Here is a 23,364-nt window from a genome sequence, read left to right on the forward strand (position 1 = left end):
GTAATGAGTCACGCGGTATTAGCTCCTTTGCCGACCCATGGCAAAAATGCTAGCTGGTTCCCTCAGTTCTGACATCACGGACGATACAACACAAGACCTGGGAGGGTGGGAGGGTGAACTCACTGCACTGGTCAGGATTTTATGTGGAGTTCCCAAGGCCTGTTGCTTAGCTGGTTCACACCTCCAAAATGTGTGTGGTTGGTGTCACCTGATGCTCATCCAGAGTCTGAGGCTCTGGATGAGCATCAGGCAACCTATTCCCTATTTAGTGCATCACTTTTTACAAATAGAGAATAGTGTGCCATTTGGGATGTGGCCTAAGACAAGGAACCCAACAGCATGAAAGGCAGGCAGTTGAGGACAGATGACTAACAGTAGCGGCTTGTTTAGTGCTCAGATAATAATGTAAATGTGCTTGTTTGTGATATGTTGTGCCAGTGACAGCTGTAGTGTTTGCTGATTTAGCATCACAGAGCGAGAGATATTGAAAATGGTCCCCTGTATTGCACCAGTCGGAGCAGAAAGGAGCTCCATGAATTATTCACTGCATTTGGTTTGCTTTCAGTCTCTCTTGGGCTGCGTCTCAAAACCCTATTCCCTATATAGTGCACTGCTTTTGAACAGATCCCTCTGGGCCCAGGTCAAAAGTAGTGCACTAAACAGGGAATAGGGTGCCACAAATGAGACTGAAAGCAAACCAAATGCAGGTTGCCAACCTGACATTATTGCCTTCTTGTTGGTCTCATTAGTCGACAGGGAAGAAATAAAAACACAAAGATTTTTTTTTTTCCAACATCACAGTATAACACAGAGGACCACCACTGATTTTAAACCTGAGACTCCACCTTGTCAATAACAAACAATAACAAATCTAGTCCCCCGTAGACAGATTAGCGTGGAAACTCAGGGAGGAAATTGCCTCATCATGACTTGATTTTAGAGTACTGTTTATTTTTTAAGACATAATAATATAACTCTTGACTGGTACGCCACCATTGCATCACCTTAATAATGATAATAATAATAATATGCCATTTAGCAGACACTTTTATCCAAAGCGACTTACAGTCATGTGTGCATACATTTTTGTGTATGGGTGGTCCCGGGGATCGAACCCACTACCCTGGCGTTACAAGCGCCATGCTCTACCAGCTGAGCTAAAGAGGATCACCCACCTTCATGTAATTACTTCAAAATTACTTCAAATTCTCACTGTATCCGTTCAAGCTGTGGGTGATGTTTCACTCACATTTCGGATATTCAAGCAATGTCTTCATCTTCAGATTTTAAAATATTAGAAAAATGTATTGTGCAGATTTTGGTCAAGGTGAAGGTTGTTGTAGCCTGTACTGTATTTACTCTTTCACTTTTTAAACTCTTCTTGAAGTTACTTAACAGTATATACAGTGACCTCCAAAAGTATTGGGACAGTGATTAATATACTTCTTTGGGGCTCTGTACTCCAGCACTTTGGAATTGAAATGATACAATGACTATGAAGTTAAAGTGCAGACTGTCAGCATTAATTTGAGGGTATTTTCATCAATATCGGGTGAACCATTTAGAAATTACAGCACTTTTTGTACATAGTCCCCCAATTTTAGGGGACAAAAGTATTGGGACAAATACTGTATTAAAGTAGTCAAACGTTTAGTATTTGGTCCCATATTCCTAGCATGCAATGATTACATCAAGCTTGTGACTCTACAAAATTGTTGGATGCATTTGCTGTTCGTTTTGGTTGTGTTTAAGATTATTTTGTGCCCAATAGAAATGAATAGTAAATAATGTATTGTGTCATTTTGGAGTCACTTCTACATTAATGTTGATGGTACCATGATTAAGGATAGTCCTGAATGAATCATAGGATAGTCCTGAATGATGAGTGAGAAAGTTACAGATGCACAAATATCATATACCCAAGGCATGCTAACCTCTTACCATTACAATAACCGGGGAGGTTAGCATTTTTTGGGAGGTATGATATTTGTGCGTCTGTAATGCTCAATGCTCGAAACTGCGCTATGCCACTGGGCTTCCACCATTTTAAAGTAGTTAACTGGGTGGGGATTCCTATGAGTTGGGAGCAATCAGCCAATGAAGAATAAAAAAAATGTACTACTTTAAAATGTTAGGTAGCCTCAATGGCGCTGCCCATGCTGTCACAAACGTTATGATGGCACAGATACAAAGATGAGTCCTGTATCTATATCTATGGCCTGTTGTTGACATGTGTATCTGCCCTCTCATTGGCTACAATGGTCCCACATGATCTCGCCTTCTCCCGCCTGCCTTCCATCTTTGAGGACATGTATTTCCATTGTTACAGCGGTCGCTTGACTATCTTGTCAATATAATAGACAATCTTCGGCTATACCGGTTTCATTGTAACTGTGCTGAACAAAGATGGCAGACAAAAGTGAAAGCGCTTGCCAAGGTTCTAATCAGTACTCTCCCAGCTGTGAGGGATGAGTAATGAGCAAAGGGGCCAAGTCAGGCCCTAATGAAGTCAGCTAGCTCTCTCAAACTCCATCTCCATCACACTCTTTCTCTAACTCTCCTGCTGCTGCTGCCGTGCTGTATAAGGTGTTTGTCTGCATGAAGCGAGCTAGCGAGCTATACCGCTCTCCTAATTTACCCCTGGGAGGGAAGATAAATGGATGACGCTAATTAAGTGAACGCAGTGATGGCAGTAGTGGTATTGGAAGGCCGCGGTGTGAATGTCCAATGTCTAAGTATGGAATTTAAGTGGTGGTGATGGCGATATGCCTTGTTTTGTATCTGTTTCATGTAATATGTTACATATGAAATGCATACAGTTGAAGTCGGAAGTTTACATACACCTTAGCCAAATACATTTAAAATCAGTTTTTCACAATTCCTGACATTTCATCCTAGTAAAACTTCCCTGTTTTAGGTCAGTTAGGATCACCACTTTATTTTAAGAATGTGAAATGTCAGAATAATAGTAGAGCGAATTATTTATTTCAGCTTTTATTTATTTAATCACATTCCCAGTGGGTCAGAAGTTTACATACACTCAATTAGTATTTGGTAGCATTGCCTTTAAATTGTTTAACTTGGGTCAAACGTTTCGGGTAGCCTTCCACAAGCTTCCCACAATAAGTTGGGTGAATTTTGGCCCATTCCTCCTGACAGAGCTGGTGTAACTGAATCAGGGTTGTAGGCCTCCTTGCTCGCACACGCTTTTTCAGTTCTGCCCACACATTTTCTATAGGATTGAGGTCAGGGCTTTGTCATGGCCACTCCAATACCTTGACTTTGTTTTCCTTAAGCCATTTTGCCACAACTTTGGAAGTATGCTTGGGGTCATTGTCCATTTGGAAGACCCATTTGCGACCAAGCTTTAACTTCCTGACTGATGTCTTGAGATGTTGCTTCAATATATCCACATTATTTTCCAGTCCCTCCTGCAGTAAAGCACCCCGACAGCATGATGCTGCGACCCCCGTGCTTCACGGTTGGGATGGTGTTCTTCGGCTTTCAAGTGGCCCTTTTTCCTCCAAACATAACGATGGTCATTATGGCCAAACAGTTCTATTCTTCTTTCATCAGACCAGAGGACATTTCTCCAAAAAGTACGATCTTTGTCCCCATGTGCAGTTGCAAACCGTAGTCTGGCTTTTTTATGGCAGTTTTGGAGCAGTGGCTTGTTCCTTGCTGAGCGGCCTTTCAGGTTATGTCGATATAGGACTCGTTTTACTGTGGATATAGATACTTTTGTACCTGTTTCCTCCAGCATCTTCACAAGGTCCTTTGCTGTTGTACTGGGATTGATTTGCACTTTTCGCACCAAAGTATGTTCATCTCTAGGAGACAGAACGCGTCTCCTTCCTGAGCGGTTTTATAGTTGCGTACAATTTTTTGTACAGATGAATGTGGTACCTTCAGGCATTTGGAAATTGCTCCCAAGGATGAACCAGACTTGTGGGGGTCTACCATTTTTTTCTGAGGTCTTGGCTGATTTCTTTTGATTTTCCCATGATGTCAAGCAAAGAGGCACTGAGTTTGGAGGTAGGCCTTGAAATACATCCACAGGTACACCTCCAATTTACTCAAATTATGTCAATTAGCCTATTAGAAGCTTCTAAAGCCATGACATCATTTTCTGGAATTTTTCAAGCTGTTTAAAGGCACAGTCAACTTAGTATATGTAAAATTCTAACCCACTGGAATTGTGATACAGTGAATCAGTGTGATACAGTGTGATACACTCACTAAAATAAAGTGAAATAATCTGTCTGTAAACAATTGTTGGAAAAATTACTTGTGTCATGCACAAAGTAGATGTCCTAACCGACTTGCCAAAACTATAGTTTGTTAACAAGACATTAGTGGAGTGGTTGAAAAACGAGTTTTAATGACTCCAACCTAAGTGTATGTAAACTTCCGACTTCAACTGTACTGAGCATGTTAAGGAGTGACAGAGAGAGCATTGACAGATGCAGCTCTCGCTCTCTCTCTCTCTCTCTCTCTCTCTCTCCCTTTCTCTCCTTCACTCTCTTTCTGCCAATCAATAATTCACTGGAGTTTGAATACAAATCTAGGGTGATCAGTTCTGGTTTCACACAATAATGTAATTGCCATTAACGAGCTTGGATTCGGCAAAACTCTCCCCAACTAGCTACCCTCTTTCCTTCTGCCTTTCTTTCTGCCTTTCTTTCTTTCTTTTTTTATTTTCATCTTTCTCTTGCATGAAAGGAGGCAGACTCTGGTTTCTGCTTCCTCTTTTGCCTCTGAGTAATCGCTCACCTAAGGGAAGTGTCAGAGGAGACCACACAAAGCAGTGGCAGCGGCGAGGATTATGATGTATAGCCTCTATGCAACGCAGTCTAAACGAAATCCTACCAATTAATGTGTATTTGAAATTTAGGCCACTTGTTAATGATGACACACAATATTTGGAATTGCAACTATGTTGAATTTACATCCTTCAGCCCCCATGCTGCTCTGAAATTAAGTGTATTTTATTTATACAATGCCTTCAGAAAGTATTCATACCCTTTGACTTATTCCACATTTTGTTGTTGTCACGTTCGTTCAATGACGGGTCAGACCAAGGCGCAGCGTGATACGCTTACATGTTTATTCAACTTAATAAACACAAGACAAAACCCCAAAGGTGCGGACACAACATAAACATAACAGGGTAGGGGCCGGGTGGGCATTCCGCCTCGGAGGCGGATCCGGCTCCGGGCGTGACGACCTCTTACTCTCCGCCTCCCTGTTGCGCCCCTGGTCTGGTCTGGAGCCGCTGACCGGAGCTGGACCAGGCACCGGTGGAGCGGACTGCTCAGGCTCTGGACTAGAGCCGCTGACCGGAGCTGGACTTGGCACCGGTGGAGCGGACTGCTCTGGCTCCGGAGTGGAGCAGCTGACCGGAGCTGGACTGGACCCCGGTGGAGCGGACTGCTCTGGCTCCGGAGTGGAGCCGCTGACCGGAGCTGAACCGGGCACCGGTGGAGCGGACTGGGTTCCTTTATTAACCCCCGCTCCTTCTGCTGCCTAACCAGCTCCTCTCTCCGTGCCTCCACTATTTCCTTCTCCCTTTTAGCCTCCTGTAGCGCCTCCCTCTGACCGAATAACTCCTGCTCCCTCTGAACCAACAGCCCCCGTAACATGGTGGCCTCCTCTCCTAACCTGCAGATCCGCCCTTCCACGGCCTCCTGCTGCCTCGTCGTCCACCCCGTGTGCCCCCCCAAAAATGTTCTTGGGGTTGCCTCTCGGGTCTCTGTCGTCGGCACTGTTGGCGCCGTTTCTCCTCTCCTACCTGGGCATCTAACTTCATCGCCTCCCGATAACGGACGGCCTCCTCCTTAGTAATTCTCCCCCAACCGTGGAGGACATCTACTAAGGTTACCTCCCGTTGAGTCCCAGGCGTTTGCTCCTTCTGGGCACGCTGCTTGGTCCTCGTTTGGTGGGATCTTCTGTCACGTTCATTCAATGACGGGTCAGACCAAGGCGTAGCGTGATATGCGTACATGTTTATTCAACTTAATAAACACACGACAAAACAATAAATGAAACGTGAAGTCCTAAGATAGACACACAACATACCTTACACGGAACAAGATCCCACAACTAGACAGTGCCAATAGGCTGCCTAAGTATGGTCCCCAATCAGAGACAACGAGCGACAGCTGCCTTTAATTGGGAACCACACCGGCCAACATAGAACTATACATACTAGATCACCAACATAGAAAATACAACATAGAACCTTCACACCCTGACTCAACATATAAGAGTCCCCTGAGTCAGTGCGTGACGGTTGTGTTACAGCCTGAATTCAAAATGCATTAAATATTTTTAAAAATCTTACCCCATCTACACAAAATACCCCATAATGACAAAGTGAAAACATGCAGATGACAAGCATACCCATAACGTGATGCAGCCACCAGCATTCTTGAAAATATGTAGAGTGGTACTCAATGTTGGATTTGACCCAAACATAATGCTTTATATTTTGGACATAAAGTATGATGTTTTCCCCTATTTGTTTTCAGTTTTACTTTTGTGCCTTATTTTTATTCTGTGGAGGCTTCCTTCTTTTCACTCTCATGAAAGTTAATATGGTGGAGTAACTACAACGTTGTTGATCCATCCTCAGTTTTGTCCTTTCACAACCATTAAACTCTGTAACTGTTTTAAAGACTAAATGTACCTCATGGTGAAATCCCTGAGCGATATCCTTCCTCTCCGGCAACTGAGTTAGGAAGGATGCCTGTATCTTTGTTGTGACTGGGTGTATTGATGCAATTAATAACTTTACCACATTTTTACTCCTTAACTTATTTAGACTTGCCATAACAAAATCTCAATTTAATCCATTTAAAATTCAGGCTGTAACACAACAAAAATGTAGAAAAAGTCAAGGGGTGTGAATACTTTCTGAAGGCACTGTACGTTTCCATCCCAGACTGAAACGTCAGAAGTGTTACCCTGAGTTGGCATGCAATGTCATAGCAATGCCTGTTAAAGGGATAGTTTATCGAAATTGCAAAACAACATATTGATTGCCTTTTACACTTGCGTTGGTTTTGGGCCAAAAATGCTGAGTATTTAGAGACAGTGGCCAAGTAAACAAAACCTAAGCATTGTTGTTTTACCATGTCTATAAACTGCTTACAGGGTAAAGAAACCAATATACTACTATTGTAAGTCTTGAACTGCTCTACAACAGGACAAATCCAATAGAAAGCAATGCAAATGAAATAAATGCATCTTTATGGTACTCCACAGTTCCCCCTGATGACCCTGTGATTGTTGGGGCCCCTGTGGTGAGCCTAAGGGCCGGCGACCCCCTCAACCTGACGTGCCACGCCGACAATGCCAAGCCTGCCGCTTCCATCATCTGGATCCGCAACGGGCAGGAACTGAAGAACGCCATGCACTCTAAGGTAAGGACATGGGCTTAGCTTCCACTAGGGATGGGGGGGACATGTCCCCTCCACATTCTGAAATTGCATTTTTGTCCCCCCCAGTTTTATAATTTAATTGTAGGTATGGATCTAGACTGGGTATGGTTTGAGCTAGATTTGAATGATCTCTGTGCTGACCTGACTCTTTCAACAGGACATCGCTATTTGTACATATTGAAACTAATTCAACACCTTAACCATTACACCAAGCAATTCAAACTGACTTATTAAGGTTGCTACAATGGCCCCTTCCTACGGAAAGAGCGCCCATCGCTTTTCTATCTGCAGTCCCTCATGCCCAGGCTTTGATGGCATCACAGTAGCATCATCCCACTTCTGACACCAATGTAGAGAATTCAGGGGGTTGCTCTGACCAGCACTCCAGCGAATGTCAACCCAACACCATAGCTGTTACGCCAAGAGATCCAAACCTCTTCACTATACAATATGTATGTATGTACTGTATTTATGTATGTACAAATTCAATACATACTGATAAAACTGTTATTATACCTCTATACAAGACATGAATCTAGATATTTTGCACTCACTAAAAACTACAAGAACTGCATACACTGAAATTAAGTTTACATAAATTGATTGTGCACCTGAAATGTGTCCTTTGGACCTTGATAAGAGGTGTGCTCTCTCTTCCCTCACTTGGAGGAATCCTTCCCACTCTTTCTATCTTCCTCTCTTCTCCTCTCTTCACTCTTAACCTTCCTCCATGTGTCCTGAAAAAGGCCTCGCTCTGTCAGTTTAATTTACATTTTACATTTTAGTCATTTAGCAGACGCTCTTATCCAGAGCGACTTACAGTTAGTGAGTGCAAACGCCATGCTCTACCAACTGAGCTACACTGGACCGTGGCAGCTGAGATTTTTTATTTGATTCACGGGGCAAGATGGAGCACTAGTGCTTTAAACATGACGAAAAAAGAGAAACCATTCCAACACTCTACATTATGGATGTGTTCATGGGCAATTTGTTCACTTTGTCAGCCCTGAGTCGGAAACTGAGCAAGTGAGAGGCGCGTTTAATCTTGCAGTGTGATCTTGCTTGTTCCCACTCAAACTCACTGGAGAGCGCTCCTTTCACTCATTGTAAGCCCATAAATTAGACACAGGCAAACCACTTAGACATATTTATTATTATATCAGCACCCTCCTTCCCAATTAATATTCCATACATCCCCACTTTACATCACTCTAACATGGAGATAGGACTATTTTGGGAAAATAAGGAGTATTCTAGAATTCTATTGGGATCTTGATGGTTAATAACTGACACAGGGAGGGTATAGTTACTTTGTAAGTACTTAGTATCAGCATCTGTATGGAACATTTGTATATGTGTCACATCTGATACTGATTACATCATATTGATGACACGTCACAATGTTAGGATGTCAAGTCTTTTTGATTCATCTGAATCTGTTAACAGCTCCATTTTAAATGCATCAGGATACTTTATTTTGGAGACAGAGCACCAATATGTTTCATCTTCATCCATGGATGAGGCTGGGTTTTGGAAAAACATACTTTGATTCAGATCATGACTTGACTTGGCATATCAAGACATGCAAATTGAGGTAAACGATAGAGAGACGACTGATTCCATCTGTCAAGTATGACATCAGAAATCTGTTTTTAAAAATTTACACCACTAAACTCTATTACTATGTAATTACAAATATGTTACTACCATGTTATTACTATGTAATTCAAGGCAAGACATACATGAGATTCATGAGGTCATACAGTTCGTATATATTGCATGATGTACTGTAAATCGATTGCTCCCCATCTACTGTATTACTTGCAATGGCTGTGATATGTGGTTGTCTTATTTACCTTAGTTGCTCTAGTCACTCTGGATAAGGATGCTAAATGAACACAACGTAAATATAATTTAAATAAGACATCTTGTAATGATAATAGCTATCTCTGGTCTTGCATTGATTCCTCAGACACTGTTGCAGGATGGGCGAAGGGAGAGTACAGTCAGCTCACTCTACCTCTCTGCTTCCAACATCGAGACAGGCCAACAAATCACCTGTCGCGCCTCAAACAAGGCCGTGCCCAACGGGAAAGATGCCATTGTCACAATCGATATTCAACGTGAGTACAGCGCCCCATATCTCACACTCGCTCACATTAAATTCATCCATTCGTCTATCTATTTGAACAATCAAACACTGTATTTATCCTATTTTTACTGCAGAATTCTACCCCTAACATTGCACATGCTAAATCAACATTTCCAATATTTATTAACATTGTCTTTTGGAGGGTCCAAGGCTGGGTTTTCACAAACACTGTCGAAATGTGAATTCTATTAAATGCAGCACTTCCTATTCAAATAAAAATTAACATGACTGATGTGGTCTGGGAGCACAATGGAAGAGATAATGTGTTTGATGTCATGGTCTCAGCCAATGAAAATCAATGTTAGTGTTTGCCATTTGATTCTTCTTGTGTGTATGGCCATTGTGTGCACTTCTCTTTCTTTCTTTCTTTCTTTCTTTCTTTCTTTCTTTCTTTCTTTCTTTCTTGTGCTCAACCTGCCACTAATCATTTATACAAAAGTACTATCAAAAGAGATTCCTTCTGAATAGTGAAAAATAGGCCCCTCTGTACAAAATGCAATTGTCAGAAGGTATTATTTGATCACAAAAACCATTTGCCGTAAGTTATGGATTTTGAACAAAGGCCTTTTGCATCCATCACAGCTCCTTCAAAGCTATTAAGTTTGACTAATAAAACTGAAATACTATTCAAGGATCCATTACTTTTGACAGCTCTATTCTTCCTCATCGTGCATTCTTTCTATTTTTGTGTGTCATCCAAAAGGAATCCTCTCCCCAAGCCTTGGCACGGGGAGAGACAGAAACAAGAGCGCTAAGTGATTAGCTGTTGTTGTGTGCACTGTCAGAGAGGGTCCTAATCGTTTTGTCATGCAAAACAATGGCGCCGTTTTTATTTTTCCTCGCAGCAAGTCAACTGCTTTATAAAAACAAATGTTTGATTCAGCCCTAGCTCTTTCTGTTTGGGTAACCTTGAGTTTGCCTGAAATAAAATATATACCTAGCAGGCAGCAGCAGCAATAATGGAGCTATAGTGATGCCGTTTGTGATCGAATCAATTTGGGTAATAAGGTGAATCTGATACCGATGGTAAGCGGAGCTCGTTTGATGGGAATGAACTGCAACAGTGCAGAGTTGAGGACAGGGCTCTCCCCAATATACCAACAGTGGTTGAAGAACAAAACCCCCCAAGAGTAACACACTCTATTGGCATGCCAAAGCTGTAAGAATCAATTCTCCTCAGGATGGAAATGTGAGAGATGCCATAACAGACTGAGAAGAGCTTGAGCGATGGGTCTGCCTTTAGCACTCAGCATGAGCCTTACTGATTTCCAATCGGCCAATCGCGTGGGCCCGCCTAAATGTGTCTCTCGTTTCACTTTGCATGCGCATTCAGTAGCAAAGGGAGGGGTAAAATAAAACACAAGGAAGCAATTTAGCAAAGTGGAAAGCCAGCCATAAGCCACTAGCCACAGGCTCCCCTGTTACCGAGGGTGGGGGAATGGAAACAGGTGTTGGATGAATAAGTGATGACAGCGCGTGGCGAGGAGAAGAGGCCACGAGGCTCGTAGGGGTCCTCGGGGGGCACTGACTGCCACCAGGGGCGCCCTACTGTCACAGTAGCCAGTTAATATTAATGAGAGGCAGCTGGTTTGGGTGGCGGTGGCGGGCAGTGTGGAAAGAAGCACACACACAAACACATGCCCCAGAATGCATCGGGCAGAGGGCAGACAAACAAGGGGGAGGAGGTTAGCACGGGACACGGGGCCCGTCTAGTCGGCGACTCCAATCACGTCAGGTATTCTCTCACTGGTTATGAACAACCTTACAAGCAAGCATCTTGGTGCCCGCCTATCTCTCGTAGGGTAACGGTGGTCAAAGTAAATATTAAAGCCTTAGACCTATCACTAAAAGCTTCAGTCATACAAAAGTTATACTTAAATCCGAACTGGTTCTCTAGCAAATTAGTAAGATTGTCTCACCCAATGTTCAAGAAAGGCCTTTTTCCCTTTATTCAGATTACAACAACTAATTTGCAGTTATTTGAAAAGGAAATCATCTCCCAAATATCACTATTTCTAAAACAAGCCATAGAAAGTTGGTTGCATTTTCAATTTAATCCTCCAGAAACGACAGAACAAATAATGCAACAAATATTGTGGTTAAATTCAAATATACTAATTGACAAAAAACCTTTATTGTTTGACAGAATGTTTAAAAAAGGTATAATCTCCGTAAATGATATCATCGGTAGGACTGGTGGAGTTACAGTGGGGGAAAAAAGTATTTGATCCCCTGCTGATTCTGTACGTTTGCCCACTGACGAAGAAATTATCAGTCTATAATTTTAATGGTAGGTTTATTTGAACAGTGAGAGACAGAATAACAACAAAAAAATCCAGAAAAACGCATGTCAAAATGTTATAAATTGATTTGCATTTTAATGAGGGAAATAAGAATTTGACCCCCTCTCAATCAGAAAGATTTCTGGCTCCCAGGTGTCTTTTATACAGGTAACGAGCTGAGATTTGGAGCACACTCTTAAAGGGAGTGCTCCTAATCTCAGTTTGTTACCTGTATAAAAGACACCTGTCCACAGAAGCAATCAATCAATCAGATTCCAAACTCTCCACGATGGCCAAGACCAAAGGGCTCTCCAAGGATGTCAGGGACAAGATTGTAGACCTACACAAGGCTGGAATGGGCTACAAGACCATCGCCAAGCAGCTTGGTGAGAAGGTGACAACAGTTGGTGCGATTATTCGCAAATGGAAGAAACACAAAAGAACTGTCAATCTCCCTCGGCCTGGGGCTCCATGCAAGATCTCACCTCGTTGAGTTGCAATGATCATGAGAATGGTGAGGAATCAGCCCAGAACTACACGGGAGGATCTTGTCAATGATCTCAAGGCAGCTGGGACCATAGTAACCAAGAAAACAATTGGTAACACACTACGCCGTGAAGAACTGAAATCCTGCAGCGCCCACAAGGTCCCCCTGCTCAAGAAAGCACATATACAGGGCCGTCTGAAGTTTGCCAATGAACATCTGAATGATTAAGAGGAGAACTGGGTGAAAGTGTTGTGGTCAGATGAGACCAAAATCGAGCTCTTTGGCATCAACTCAACTCGCCGTGTTTGGAGGAGGAGGAATGCTGCCTATGACCCCAAGAACATCATCCCCACCGTCAAACATGGAGGTGGAAACATTATGCTTTGGGGGTGTTTTTCTGCTAAGGGGACAGGACAACTTCACCTCATCAAAGGGATGATGGACGGGGCCATGTACCGTGAAATCTTGGGTGAGAACCTCCTTCCCTCAGCCAGGGCATTGAAAATGGGTTGTGGATGGGTTTTCCAGCATGACAATGACCCAAAACACACGGCCAAGGCAACAAAGGAGTGGCTCAAGAAGAAGCACATTAAGGTCCTGGAGTGGCCTAGCCAGTCTCCAGACCTTAATCCCATAGAAAATCTGTGGAGGGAGCTGAAGGTTCGAGTTGCCAAACGTCAGCCTCGAAACCTTAATGACTTGGAGAACATCTGCAAAGAGGAGTGGAACAAAATCCCTCCTGAGATGTGTGCAAACCTGGTGGCCAACTACAATAAACGTCTGACCTCTGTGATTGCCAAGAAGGGTTTTGCCACCAAGTAGTAAGTCATGTTTTGCAGAGGGGTCAAATACTTATTTCCCTCATTAAAATGCAAATCAATTTATAACATTTTTTACATGCATTTTTCTGGATTTTTTTGTTGTTATTCTGTCTCTCTAAATAAAAAAGTATATCTGTTTCACTTAAGGACCAAAGGATTGACAGCCGTCCCATATAGATTTCAAAATAGTTGGGAAGAGATCTTTGACGTACCGATCCCATGGCATAGTGTTTATGAACTGACACGCAAAACGACACCGGATTCAAAATTAGAATTTTTCAATTTAAATTATTATATACAATTCTTGCTACCAATAGAATGTTATTTATATGGGGGATACAATCTTCCCAGCTCTGCAGATTTTGCTGAGAAGAGACAGAATCCTTAGATCATTTGTTTTGGTTCTGTCCATTTGTAGCTTGTTTTTGGACACAGGTCCAGGAATGGCTAAAGGATTGCAATATTTACCTGGAGCTAATCTTGCAGATAGCATTACTGGGTAATCTGAAAAGTCATAGTCAATCGATCAATAATATAATAATACTTTTAGCAAAAATGTTTATTTTTAATTCACAATCTGTAGAAGCAATGAGAATAGAAAGGTTCAGAACTTTTGTAAAACATCACAGTACGGTTGAAATATATGTGGCAAATAGAGATCCTATATGGATGGTGTTAAGAGATAGATGGGAAGTATTGAATAGAGTTGAAGGATGGGACTAATAACAAATAACAACAAATAATAACAAAGATAGCTAATAATGTAAGCATACTGTGTCCATAATAAGTATATAGGTTGTATGTTGGGAGCTTTTGGGAAAGAGCACAGTTAGAAAGATATGGACATCATGAAAATGATCGGAGAGGTTGAGAGTAGAAGTAGTTCAGGAGCAGAAAAAATAAATAATAATCATAAATATATATATATATATAATATAATTATTGTAAAATGAACTGTGTCCATAAGGTGTAGATAGTAAGTATAGACCGGAAGTAGAGGCCTGGGCATTGTTGTTCACTAATTTACTCCAAGTAGGGAAAGGATGGCGGGGTTGAAAAGTAATAAAGGGTTTTAAAAAATAAATAAAAATAGTAATAAAAAACGGTGGTCAACTTTACTCTCAATAACAATGTCTTTAGACTGTGGCGTTAACACAGGTGTAGGCATTTGAGTAGCCTGTGTCACAGTCTTGTCACATACTTGTGTGGGTGCAGCTGATTCAGTGTCCTGAGAATGTGACTGTGAGCCCCTAGGTGACGACTGCTGGGTCAGGGTGTCACCCAGTAACAGTTCTGGACCACGGTTTTGGACCACGGTTTTGTTGGTGTGGCTTTACTCAACAGTAACTGATCTGTGTGCCTTTTCCAGATGACATTCTATGCTGTCTTAACAGTGTAGGATACAGGACCAGTCTGAGCAATGACTGTAGCAGGAACCCACTTTGGTTCGTTGAGGTAGTTCCTGGCTAAGACAGTTTATCTTGGATTGATCTTGGAAAGCGCTGTCCTTTGCGCTCAGTTCACGACATTTGACTCTCCTGTTGACTCTCCTGTTGACGTCGCAATGTCTCTTTTACGTTTGAGAAGATCGAAGCTTGTGTGTAGCTCTCTCTTCATGAGTAGCGAGGCAGGCAAAGCCGTTTGTGGTTGCATGAGGAATGTTCCTGTAGGATAGAAGGAAGCTGTTCAAGAGTTGGTGCAGCATCCCTTGACCCTGAGATGCTTTCAATGCATGTTTCATGGTCTGTACCAGGGGTTGGAACCTGTTCAGGGAACAGAACCGAAAACCGGAAAATAATGACATTTTTCAAGGAACAGAAATGGAACCTGGAATGAAGGTGATCCATACTGTTCCGGAACAGAAGCGTTATTTTAAAAGCATGGGACCCAGTTAATAACATTATTTTATGTTCCAGGCATTTTTTTCTAGTCCCACAACAAAAAGCAATAAAGCACCTATGCAAAGCCCTCACTTTGTCACTCAGAAACGTATTCCAGTGTCTGCCTGCAAGCTCGAAATCTTTGCCTGTGTGTTTTTAGGCTACCTGCCCCTCCCCCCTCCGAAGCATAAGCTACTGACTATACTGACGTTATATTGACACTTGATTCAGAAGATAGGGAGAGAGATTTTTTATTAGTTACAGATGAGATGAGGGCAGTGGGAAGGTAGGCCCCTAAATGTCAGGTAATCCAAGAAAGAAGGCAAGTAGGCAGCTGAGTAGGCAGCCAGTAAGTTGCAATTAACTTTAGTTAACTATTAACAGAATATATTTACAAAATAATACATATAGGAGCAGTCAGCATAGTACATCAGGATGCACAACTGCAATGTGTCTCGACTTCTAGAGTCTTCCTCAAGCAGCATTGAGCTAGAGAAGAATGGATTAACTTTTTCAATGCTGGTTAAGGATACTATAGGCCTAGTTATCACGTTTCACATTGGTAACACGACTCAGGATATGACCCAGATGCAGACACAGGAGACGGAAGGGTCAATATACAGAGTTGTTTATTAAAAGGCAGGCAAAGGACAGGTCTAGGACAGGCAGAGGTTCGTAACCAGGTCCGAGTCTGATAGGTACAGGGCGGCAGGCAGGCTCAGAGTCAGGACAGGCAGAAGTTCGTAAACCAGGTCAGAGTCAGATAGGTACAGAACGGCAGGCAGGCTCGGGTCAGGGCAGGGCAGGCAGAATAGGTCAGAACCGGGAGAACTAGAAATCAGGGACTAGAGAGAACAGGAGTAGGCTTGACGAGACAAGGTGAACTGGCAACAGACAAGCAGAAAACACAGGTATAAATGGAGGGGGTTGGAGAGAAGCACAAGACAGGTGAAACAGATCAGGGTACGACAGTTGGATTTATTAATTACAAAAAGGTAAGACGTGTTCTGGTGCAACTCTGCACACACAAGCTTGCTAGCTAGCTAGCTCAAGGACATTCAAAGTTCCTCCATAGAAGCCGCTCCTCCTAGGTATAATTCTGTGGACCTAATTCATATAATGCATGTCAATTTTCATGTTGTCTGTCTGTAATTTTTTGTAATGACTTGGTGCTGCCTATCTTGGCCAGGACGCTCTTGAAAAAGAGATTTTAAATCTCAATGAGCCCTTCCTGGTTAAATAAAGGTTAAATAAATAAATAAATAAATAAAAAGATGCCCAGCGCTTCAAGCCTCCTCCTCAACCCACTCTCGCTCTCTCCGAACCCACAACATTTCAGTTGCATCTTGCTCCATAGCCTACACTTCTCTGTGCATCACGCATGTATACAACTAGCTTGCCTGTTCTTTCTGCACTGATTGGTGAAGTAATTGAATTAGCTGAATGAAAAAAAAATGTTGATTTCACAGGTTAAAAATGGAACAGAAAGGAACAATATAAACCAGTATTTATTGTTGGTTCGAACCAGTTCAGAACTTTATTTTGCTGGTCGGAACAGTGGAACGAAAAAATATAAATATAGTGGTTCTGTTCAGAACTAAACGATTGAAAAATGGTTTGTACAAACTTTTCATCTAACCCGTTGGTTGATGGATGATACGGTGCAGACCTGATGTGCTATACACCATTCACCGGTAGGAATGTGGCCCTTTCTTGGGACACTAGCTGTGGTTCATTGACGCCAGCAAGTAGGAATGGCAATCCGAACTGACTGAACACTTCTCTATGCTTCTCGATGGTCTTCTCTGCTGTAGTTGTCATGATGGAAACCTCTGGCCATTTGCTATGAGCATCCACAACCACAAGAAACATTCTGTCTTCGAAAGGACCTGCAAAGTTGACGTGTATGAGTTGCCACGCCTCCTCTGGCCGATCCCACGGATGGAAAGGTGCAAGTTTAAGGTACGTTGCGAACCTTCTGACATCCAATCCAGGCCACCAGAAGTATCTTTGTGTGATTTCCATCATGCAAACCATTCCACAATGACCTCAGTGTAGCTGTTGCAAGACTGGTTTCCTCAGCGAAGGCGGAGTAATAACTCTCCTCCCCACAGCAGACAACCGGACTGTACTGACAGCTCAGTTCTCTTGGAAAGGTAAGGTTTGAGTTCCGGACCATCCCATGCGGCTCTACATTTTGATAATGATGTCCATCACTTCAGATAACATCAGGTCGTTTCTGGTGTTTCTCCGCAGTTGTTGTGGTGTTGAAGTGACTGATGCATTTTCCGCTGGTCTGAAGTAGAATCAAATCAAAATCAAATCACATTTTATTTGTCACGTGCGCCGAATACAACAGGTGTAAACCTTACTGTGAAATTCTTACTTACGAGCCCTTAACCAACAATGTAGTTCAAGAAATAGAGTTAAGAAAATATTTACTAAATAAAATAAAGTTAAAAATAAAATAAAAAGTAACAAAATAAAATAACAATAATGAGGCTATATACAGGGGGTACCGGTACCGAGTCAATGTGCGGGGGTACAGGTTAGTCGAGGTATTTTGTACATGTAGGTAGGGGTAAAGTGACTATGCATAGATAATAAACAGCGAGTAGCATCAGTGTAAAAACAAATGGGCGAGGTGTCAATGTAAATAGTCCGGGTGGCCATTTGAAGATGTCCACAGGTAGTGATAACATGTTAAGTCCACCTGCGTTGCAGTGCAGTTCTGACTTGCGTACTTGATGTCGTAGGTGTGTGCTGACAAGAACAAAGCTAACCTTTTCATTCGGCTTGCAGCAAGTGACGGAATCCCAGTATGCGGTCCAAAGTTGCTCGTCAGCGGACAATGAATCTGTAAGAAGGGTGAACTTCCTCCCGTACAGATACTGGTAAAACGTACACACTCCAAAAACGATGCCTAGGGCTTCTCGTTCTATCTGTGCGTAGTTACGTTCTGCTTTGTTCAATATCCTTGATGCGAAAGCGATTGGCTTCTCTTCCCCGGAAGGCATGATATGGGACACGACTACTCCCACACCATAGGGACTAGCATCACAAGCTAGTTGGATGGGCAATGACAGGTCGAAGTGTGTCAGTGTCTCAGATTTCAGTAGTGTTTCCTTGGTTTTCACGAATGCTTCCTTGCATGGTTCAGTCCATTTCCATGTGTTGTCTTCACAAAGCAACTGATGCAGCGGCTTCAGCTTCATTGCTAAACTCGAGATAAAATGTCCATAGTAATTAAATAACCACCAGGAGAAAACGTAGTTGGCTCACATTCTGATGAGCTGGTGCATCCAAGATAGCCTTGACCTTGGACGGAGCCTTGTGAAGGCCCGTGGCGTCGATGACGTTTCCGATGTATTCAACTGATGATTGGAAGAATGCACATTTGTCCTTACGAACTCACAGTTCATAGTCCTTCAATCTCTAAGGTCACATCCAAGTTCTGGGGATGGTCCTCTTTATTTTCCCCAGTAATGAGGATGTCATCCAGGTAGCATTGTACTCCTGGCAATCCACTCAAGATCTGGTCCTCTGAAACAGCCCTGGCGCACTTGTGATTCCAAACGGTAGACAACAGTACCTGAAGATGGTCAGCAGCTCCTTTGACTTTTCATCCATGTGTAGGCTTGCCAGAGGTCGATTTTGCTGAACCTTTGACCCTCAACTAAGCCCACGAAAAGGTTGTTGATGTTTGGTAGCAGATACTGCTTAGCGGACAACACAGGGTTAACTGTGACTTTAAAGTTTCCACATATCCTGATTCCACCATCCTTCTTGGGACTGGTACAATGGGTGTTGCCCATTGACTCAAGCTGACCGGCTCCAGTACTTCCTTCATAACTAGAGCGTTCAAGTCAGCCTCAACTTTTGGTCTGATAGCAAAAGGTACAGGTTGTGCTTTAAGAAACTTTGTTTTGCTGTCTGGCTTGATGCTAAGCTTCACTGTGATGTATTTCATGCTACCCAGCTCTCTTCTCCATGTTTCTTTAAAATAGCGTGTTGGCCTCTGTCTCCATGTGCTATTGTACGCACTGATGGCCAGTCCAGTGTGATTTCTTCCAGCCACGAACATCCCAGTAGGAATGAACAACGTAGTGGCAGCGTTTCAATTTGTCTGTTTAACTGAACTGTGACGTCAGTGATGCCCCTGTATCAATCTCCATGCACACCGGCTGCCCCTCTAGCATGGGAGAGACATAGTAGCCGTGAGGCCCCCCAGCAACAGTCAGTATATTCAGTGTGACTTCTTTCGTCAGAATGTCTCTTTCTTGTTTTCAGTCTTTGATGTTTTCTCAGAGCTCTTTTTGTTTCTGCAGTCTCGTTCGATGTGGCCCTTTTTACCACAGGCTTTGCAATCCATGTCCTCATACCAGCATGTAGATGCCTGCTGTCCCGCTTTGTCACAGTGGAAGCATGTGCCTTGATTTCAGTCTTTGATTTTGTGCACTCGTCCTGATGAACTAAACTGTCTAGCCTCTTTAGCAGCTAGTTCCATGGACACACTGACTTCAATGGCCTTTGCCAAGGTCAGATTACTTTCAGTCAATAGTCTCTTTTGTGTAGCTTCACTCCGTAGCCCACATACTACTCTGTCTCTAATGGTGTCATTTAGAACATCATTAAACTCGCCGTGCTCTGATAGTTTATTTAACGCACCAGCGAATATTGTCACTGATTCTCCCTTTTCCTGATTTCTCCTGTTAAACCTAAACCTTTCAGCAATAACTAGTGGTTTTGATGAAGTGTCCTTTTAAGTATTTCTACAATATCCCCATACGTCTTATTACCTGGCCTGTCTGGCTGTAGCAGGCCGTGTAGTAAATTAAATGTCTTTGGCCCCATTACACTAAAAAATGAAGGCACAATTTTGCCCTCATCAATTTCATTTGCTAGAACAAAATATTCAAACCATTCTGCATATGAGTGAAGTGAATGAAGATCACGTGAATGAGGAAAATATTGCAGTGGTTGAGGATAATGTTGAAGTTGGTGACAATCAGCAGCCTATTGAGAAACGAAAAATGGCTGAAATTGTTGGAAACATGTTTCCAACAATTCCAGCCATTTTTCATTTCTCAATAGGCTCCTGATGGTCACTCATATTTTCCTTAGTCACGTGCTCTTCATTCACTTAATTCACTGACGTTTCATCCTCAAGTTCGCTCATTTAGCTTGTTTTATTTCCAAAGTCCGTCTTCACAGTTGAATAAATGTCCTTTCCTTTACTCACTGCATTCCTCCCTTTTTAATCACATTGTTTTCCCGCTCCAACGTCTGTCTCAAATCCTTTTCTGCCGTCCATGACTATGCAAATTCTCTCTCTTAGCTAGCTCGACTATGTACTTGCCTTTGCTAGCAATACACTGTGCTAACATTAGCCTAGACTGTACCATGGAAAATACGTTTTAAACTTGTAAAAACGTACTTCTTTAAGACAGAATAGATCATGTAGGTTCAGACTTAATCGTTGCAAATATTTTGTTATATCTCATGGGTTTCATAACCATGTTTTATAACAATTCAATAATGATGAGACAGGAGACAGGAATCAGTTCAACCATTTATCTAGAACGTGATCATCTCAACACACACAACTCCCATGATGCTCTGAGGCACAACCCCAATACATTAGTGATGGACATTCCAAGACTTTTCAGTGAGCCGGCTTATTTGGCTTCGTTCACGTAAAAGAGCCGGCTCATTTTGCTCCCAAATTATTAGATTGACTGCCAAAATATCTATATTTTTTACGCAATGCAAAACGTTGCGTGGACCAGATTGATGTACTCTCCACTATTTATTATTTCTGCAGTGAGGATTCACCCTCTTTATAGAATTCATTTCGTAATTTATCTGCAGAAAAACGTTGTTTTGAGCTGAAAAAGCAGTAGTAGCAATATGCAAATCAGGGAGCCAAATGAACAGCTCTTTCACTGATGTGATTCGGTTTCTGACGTTCACCAAAAAGATCCATTTAAAAAGAGCCATTCGTTCGCGAACGACCCATCACTACAATACACAACAATAAGCAGGGGAACATTTTATTTTATTTTACAGCCAGCTGTACCAGGTACTTTTCAATTCATAATTGCATTGTAATTACACTTCCGCTTCTTTAGTACCCAAGAAGTTACTATTGTGTTGAAGTAGTTGACGTAAGTACCAAAAAGTATCCATTGTTACCACATAGTTTCTGTAGTTAATACCATGTAACTAACAGTAAGCAGCAGCTGAACCCTCTCTCCTCCGTGGGGAGACAAACAAATGAACAGGGGGGTTTATTGCATCATATCATGTCCTTGCCTTGCTTATTTGCGAAGTGATGTGTCTAATTGGTGGGCAGCTAATGGGTTGTACCTGAGCTTGCATCCTTTCAATGTCATTATCTGTTTTGGCACCCACCCTAATAAAATAATGAATGAAAACATTAAATTAAAACCCTTCACTATCAAAGTGGCCTTTAATCACATAATTTGCTTTTAGTCTACTACAAATAGTCTTATTAATACCTGCACAGTTGTATCAGTACTACTGTAGACAGTGTCCATATTAGGACAGCATGTCCTGCTGAGATTGAAAGAAGTCCTGCTAAGACTGAGGCTGTCCTAATATGGACCTTGCTGTACCGGTAAAGTGCATTTTCCCCACACACGACGATACTGTAAACCACAGGTACACTCCCCATATCGAACACATACAGTATGTATGTAAGCACTTTCATGTACATTTCTGCAGTACAGTAAGCACTCTGTATGTACCCAAGGCTGATAATGTACAGAAAAAATAGGTATCTTTTTTTTAAAACTCTCGTAAAAAAAAAACGTTATTTTTGAGAGGTCCTTTAATTTTTTATTGGCTTCGCTTCCTCCTTAGTGGTACCACAATGAGCTGCAAGGATCAATGCACAAGAAGGGCACGAGGCCAAGGGCCTCCAGGAGTAATTGCATATGGTGGATAAGAGCAGTCCAAGAATAATGCTTTTCTTTTTTTTTTTTGGGGGGGGGGGGGGGGTGTAATTAATGGCCATATGCAGATGTGTTGTATCCACCGAGCACAACATGCACACACACACACAAACACACACACACTCTCTTACACAGCCACACACACACACAATGTATCTCTTCACAGCAAAGACACACTCACTCTGCCAGCTAAAGTGAGAAGAGTGCTTCATCAGGCTGAAGGAAGCTGCTCAGTCTCCCCCAGGAGTCTGCTAGCTCTCTCTAAAATAGCCCCATACATTTACATTCACCAGAGGTATCTATCTCTCTATTAGAACCTCCCAATTAGCAACTTCACAGGTTGTTTTGACAGAAGGCTCCCAGGGAAGTGAACATGATAGGTGAGCTTCATGGGGGTAAGGTGTGTGCCTTTGGGTGACTGTGCCTTAGAGCCCAATTTTGTCATAACCTTCATTGTTTCATTGTCATATATATTATAGCTTTCATGGCAAATGGATTAGTCATTTTCAAAGTCATTGGCTTTTTCAAAATAAATTCAACTTTAAAGCTGAAGATCCCTTGCCCCCCTTCCCACCAATGGAATGACTACCCTGGGATTTAATATTGTCGTCTGCAACTAGGCATTTATGAATCTGCATCTGGTCACATAAAGAAAATACCCCCCAGGATATTATGTACAAACACATGAAGACCCCTCTCCCAGTCATTCTCATTATACAGTTCCCCACCTCTCCCTCTTTTCAAACGGTGCATTAGCCTTCATAAGGTGTGTGGAATCACTTTTATTTGTTTTGTCATTCCATCCCATCCTTCTTTGTTTGCTATCTCATTTGCAAACCCTGCAGGTGTGTTTAAAAAAAGATGAATCCTGCAACATAAGGCATTATGAATAGAACATCTGTCCGACGTGCAAATGTGTTTCCTGATTGAAAGGCATTTGACTGTTAATGAGAAATACGGCCCACAGGTATCTGCTGTTTTGAATGTAGAACCGATATTCAAGTCAGTTGGAACCGACAGACTGGGGTAGATTGAGGCAGTCTTCAAAGGTAGATCGACTTTGAAAAGCACAGGTGTTTGATTTCAATAAGAATGACAAGCACAAAAACGTTAACAGAGAATCAAGCTACAACAAACCCTTTTCGACAACCACGCCTTGCGAACGCATAAGTCATTTGCAGGCCATTTTTCTTGAACAGAATTATGTTTAGAAGTGTCTTTTTATAATTGTTGTTGGTGTTGTTATTTTGCCTTCTATTGTTCCCGAACAGTAGCTTTTACTCCCAAACTTTTTGTCAAACTTTTCCATCAATGCCAACCAAT

The 23,364-nt window shown here is 42.2% G+C and overlaps 1 protein-coding gene across 1 annotated transcript in view; it reads left to right on the forward strand.

The window, feature by feature from the left end:
- The window catches only part of LOC311136373 (kin of IRRE-like protein 3), a gene marked incomplete at its 5' end in the record, with an annotated part of 346,657 nt that overhangs the window by 245,903 nt on the left and 77,390 nt on the right, over positions 1-23,364 (forward strand). The window contains 2 exons of the mRNA XM_084170475.1: positions 7,267-7,424; positions 9,415-9,565. Coding sequence (XP_084026601.1) covers positions 7,267-7,424; positions 9,415-9,565 — 309 coding nt within the window. The remainder of the gene's footprint in view (positions 1-7,266; positions 7,425-9,414; positions 9,566-23,364) is intronic.

The sequence above is a fragment of the Coregonus lavaretus genome, assembly GCF_964263955.1.
Source record: "Coregonus lavaretus genome assembly, chromosome: 10".
Lineage (NCBI taxonomy): Eukaryota > Metazoa > Chordata > Actinopteri > Salmoniformes > Salmonidae > Coregonus > Coregonus lavaretus.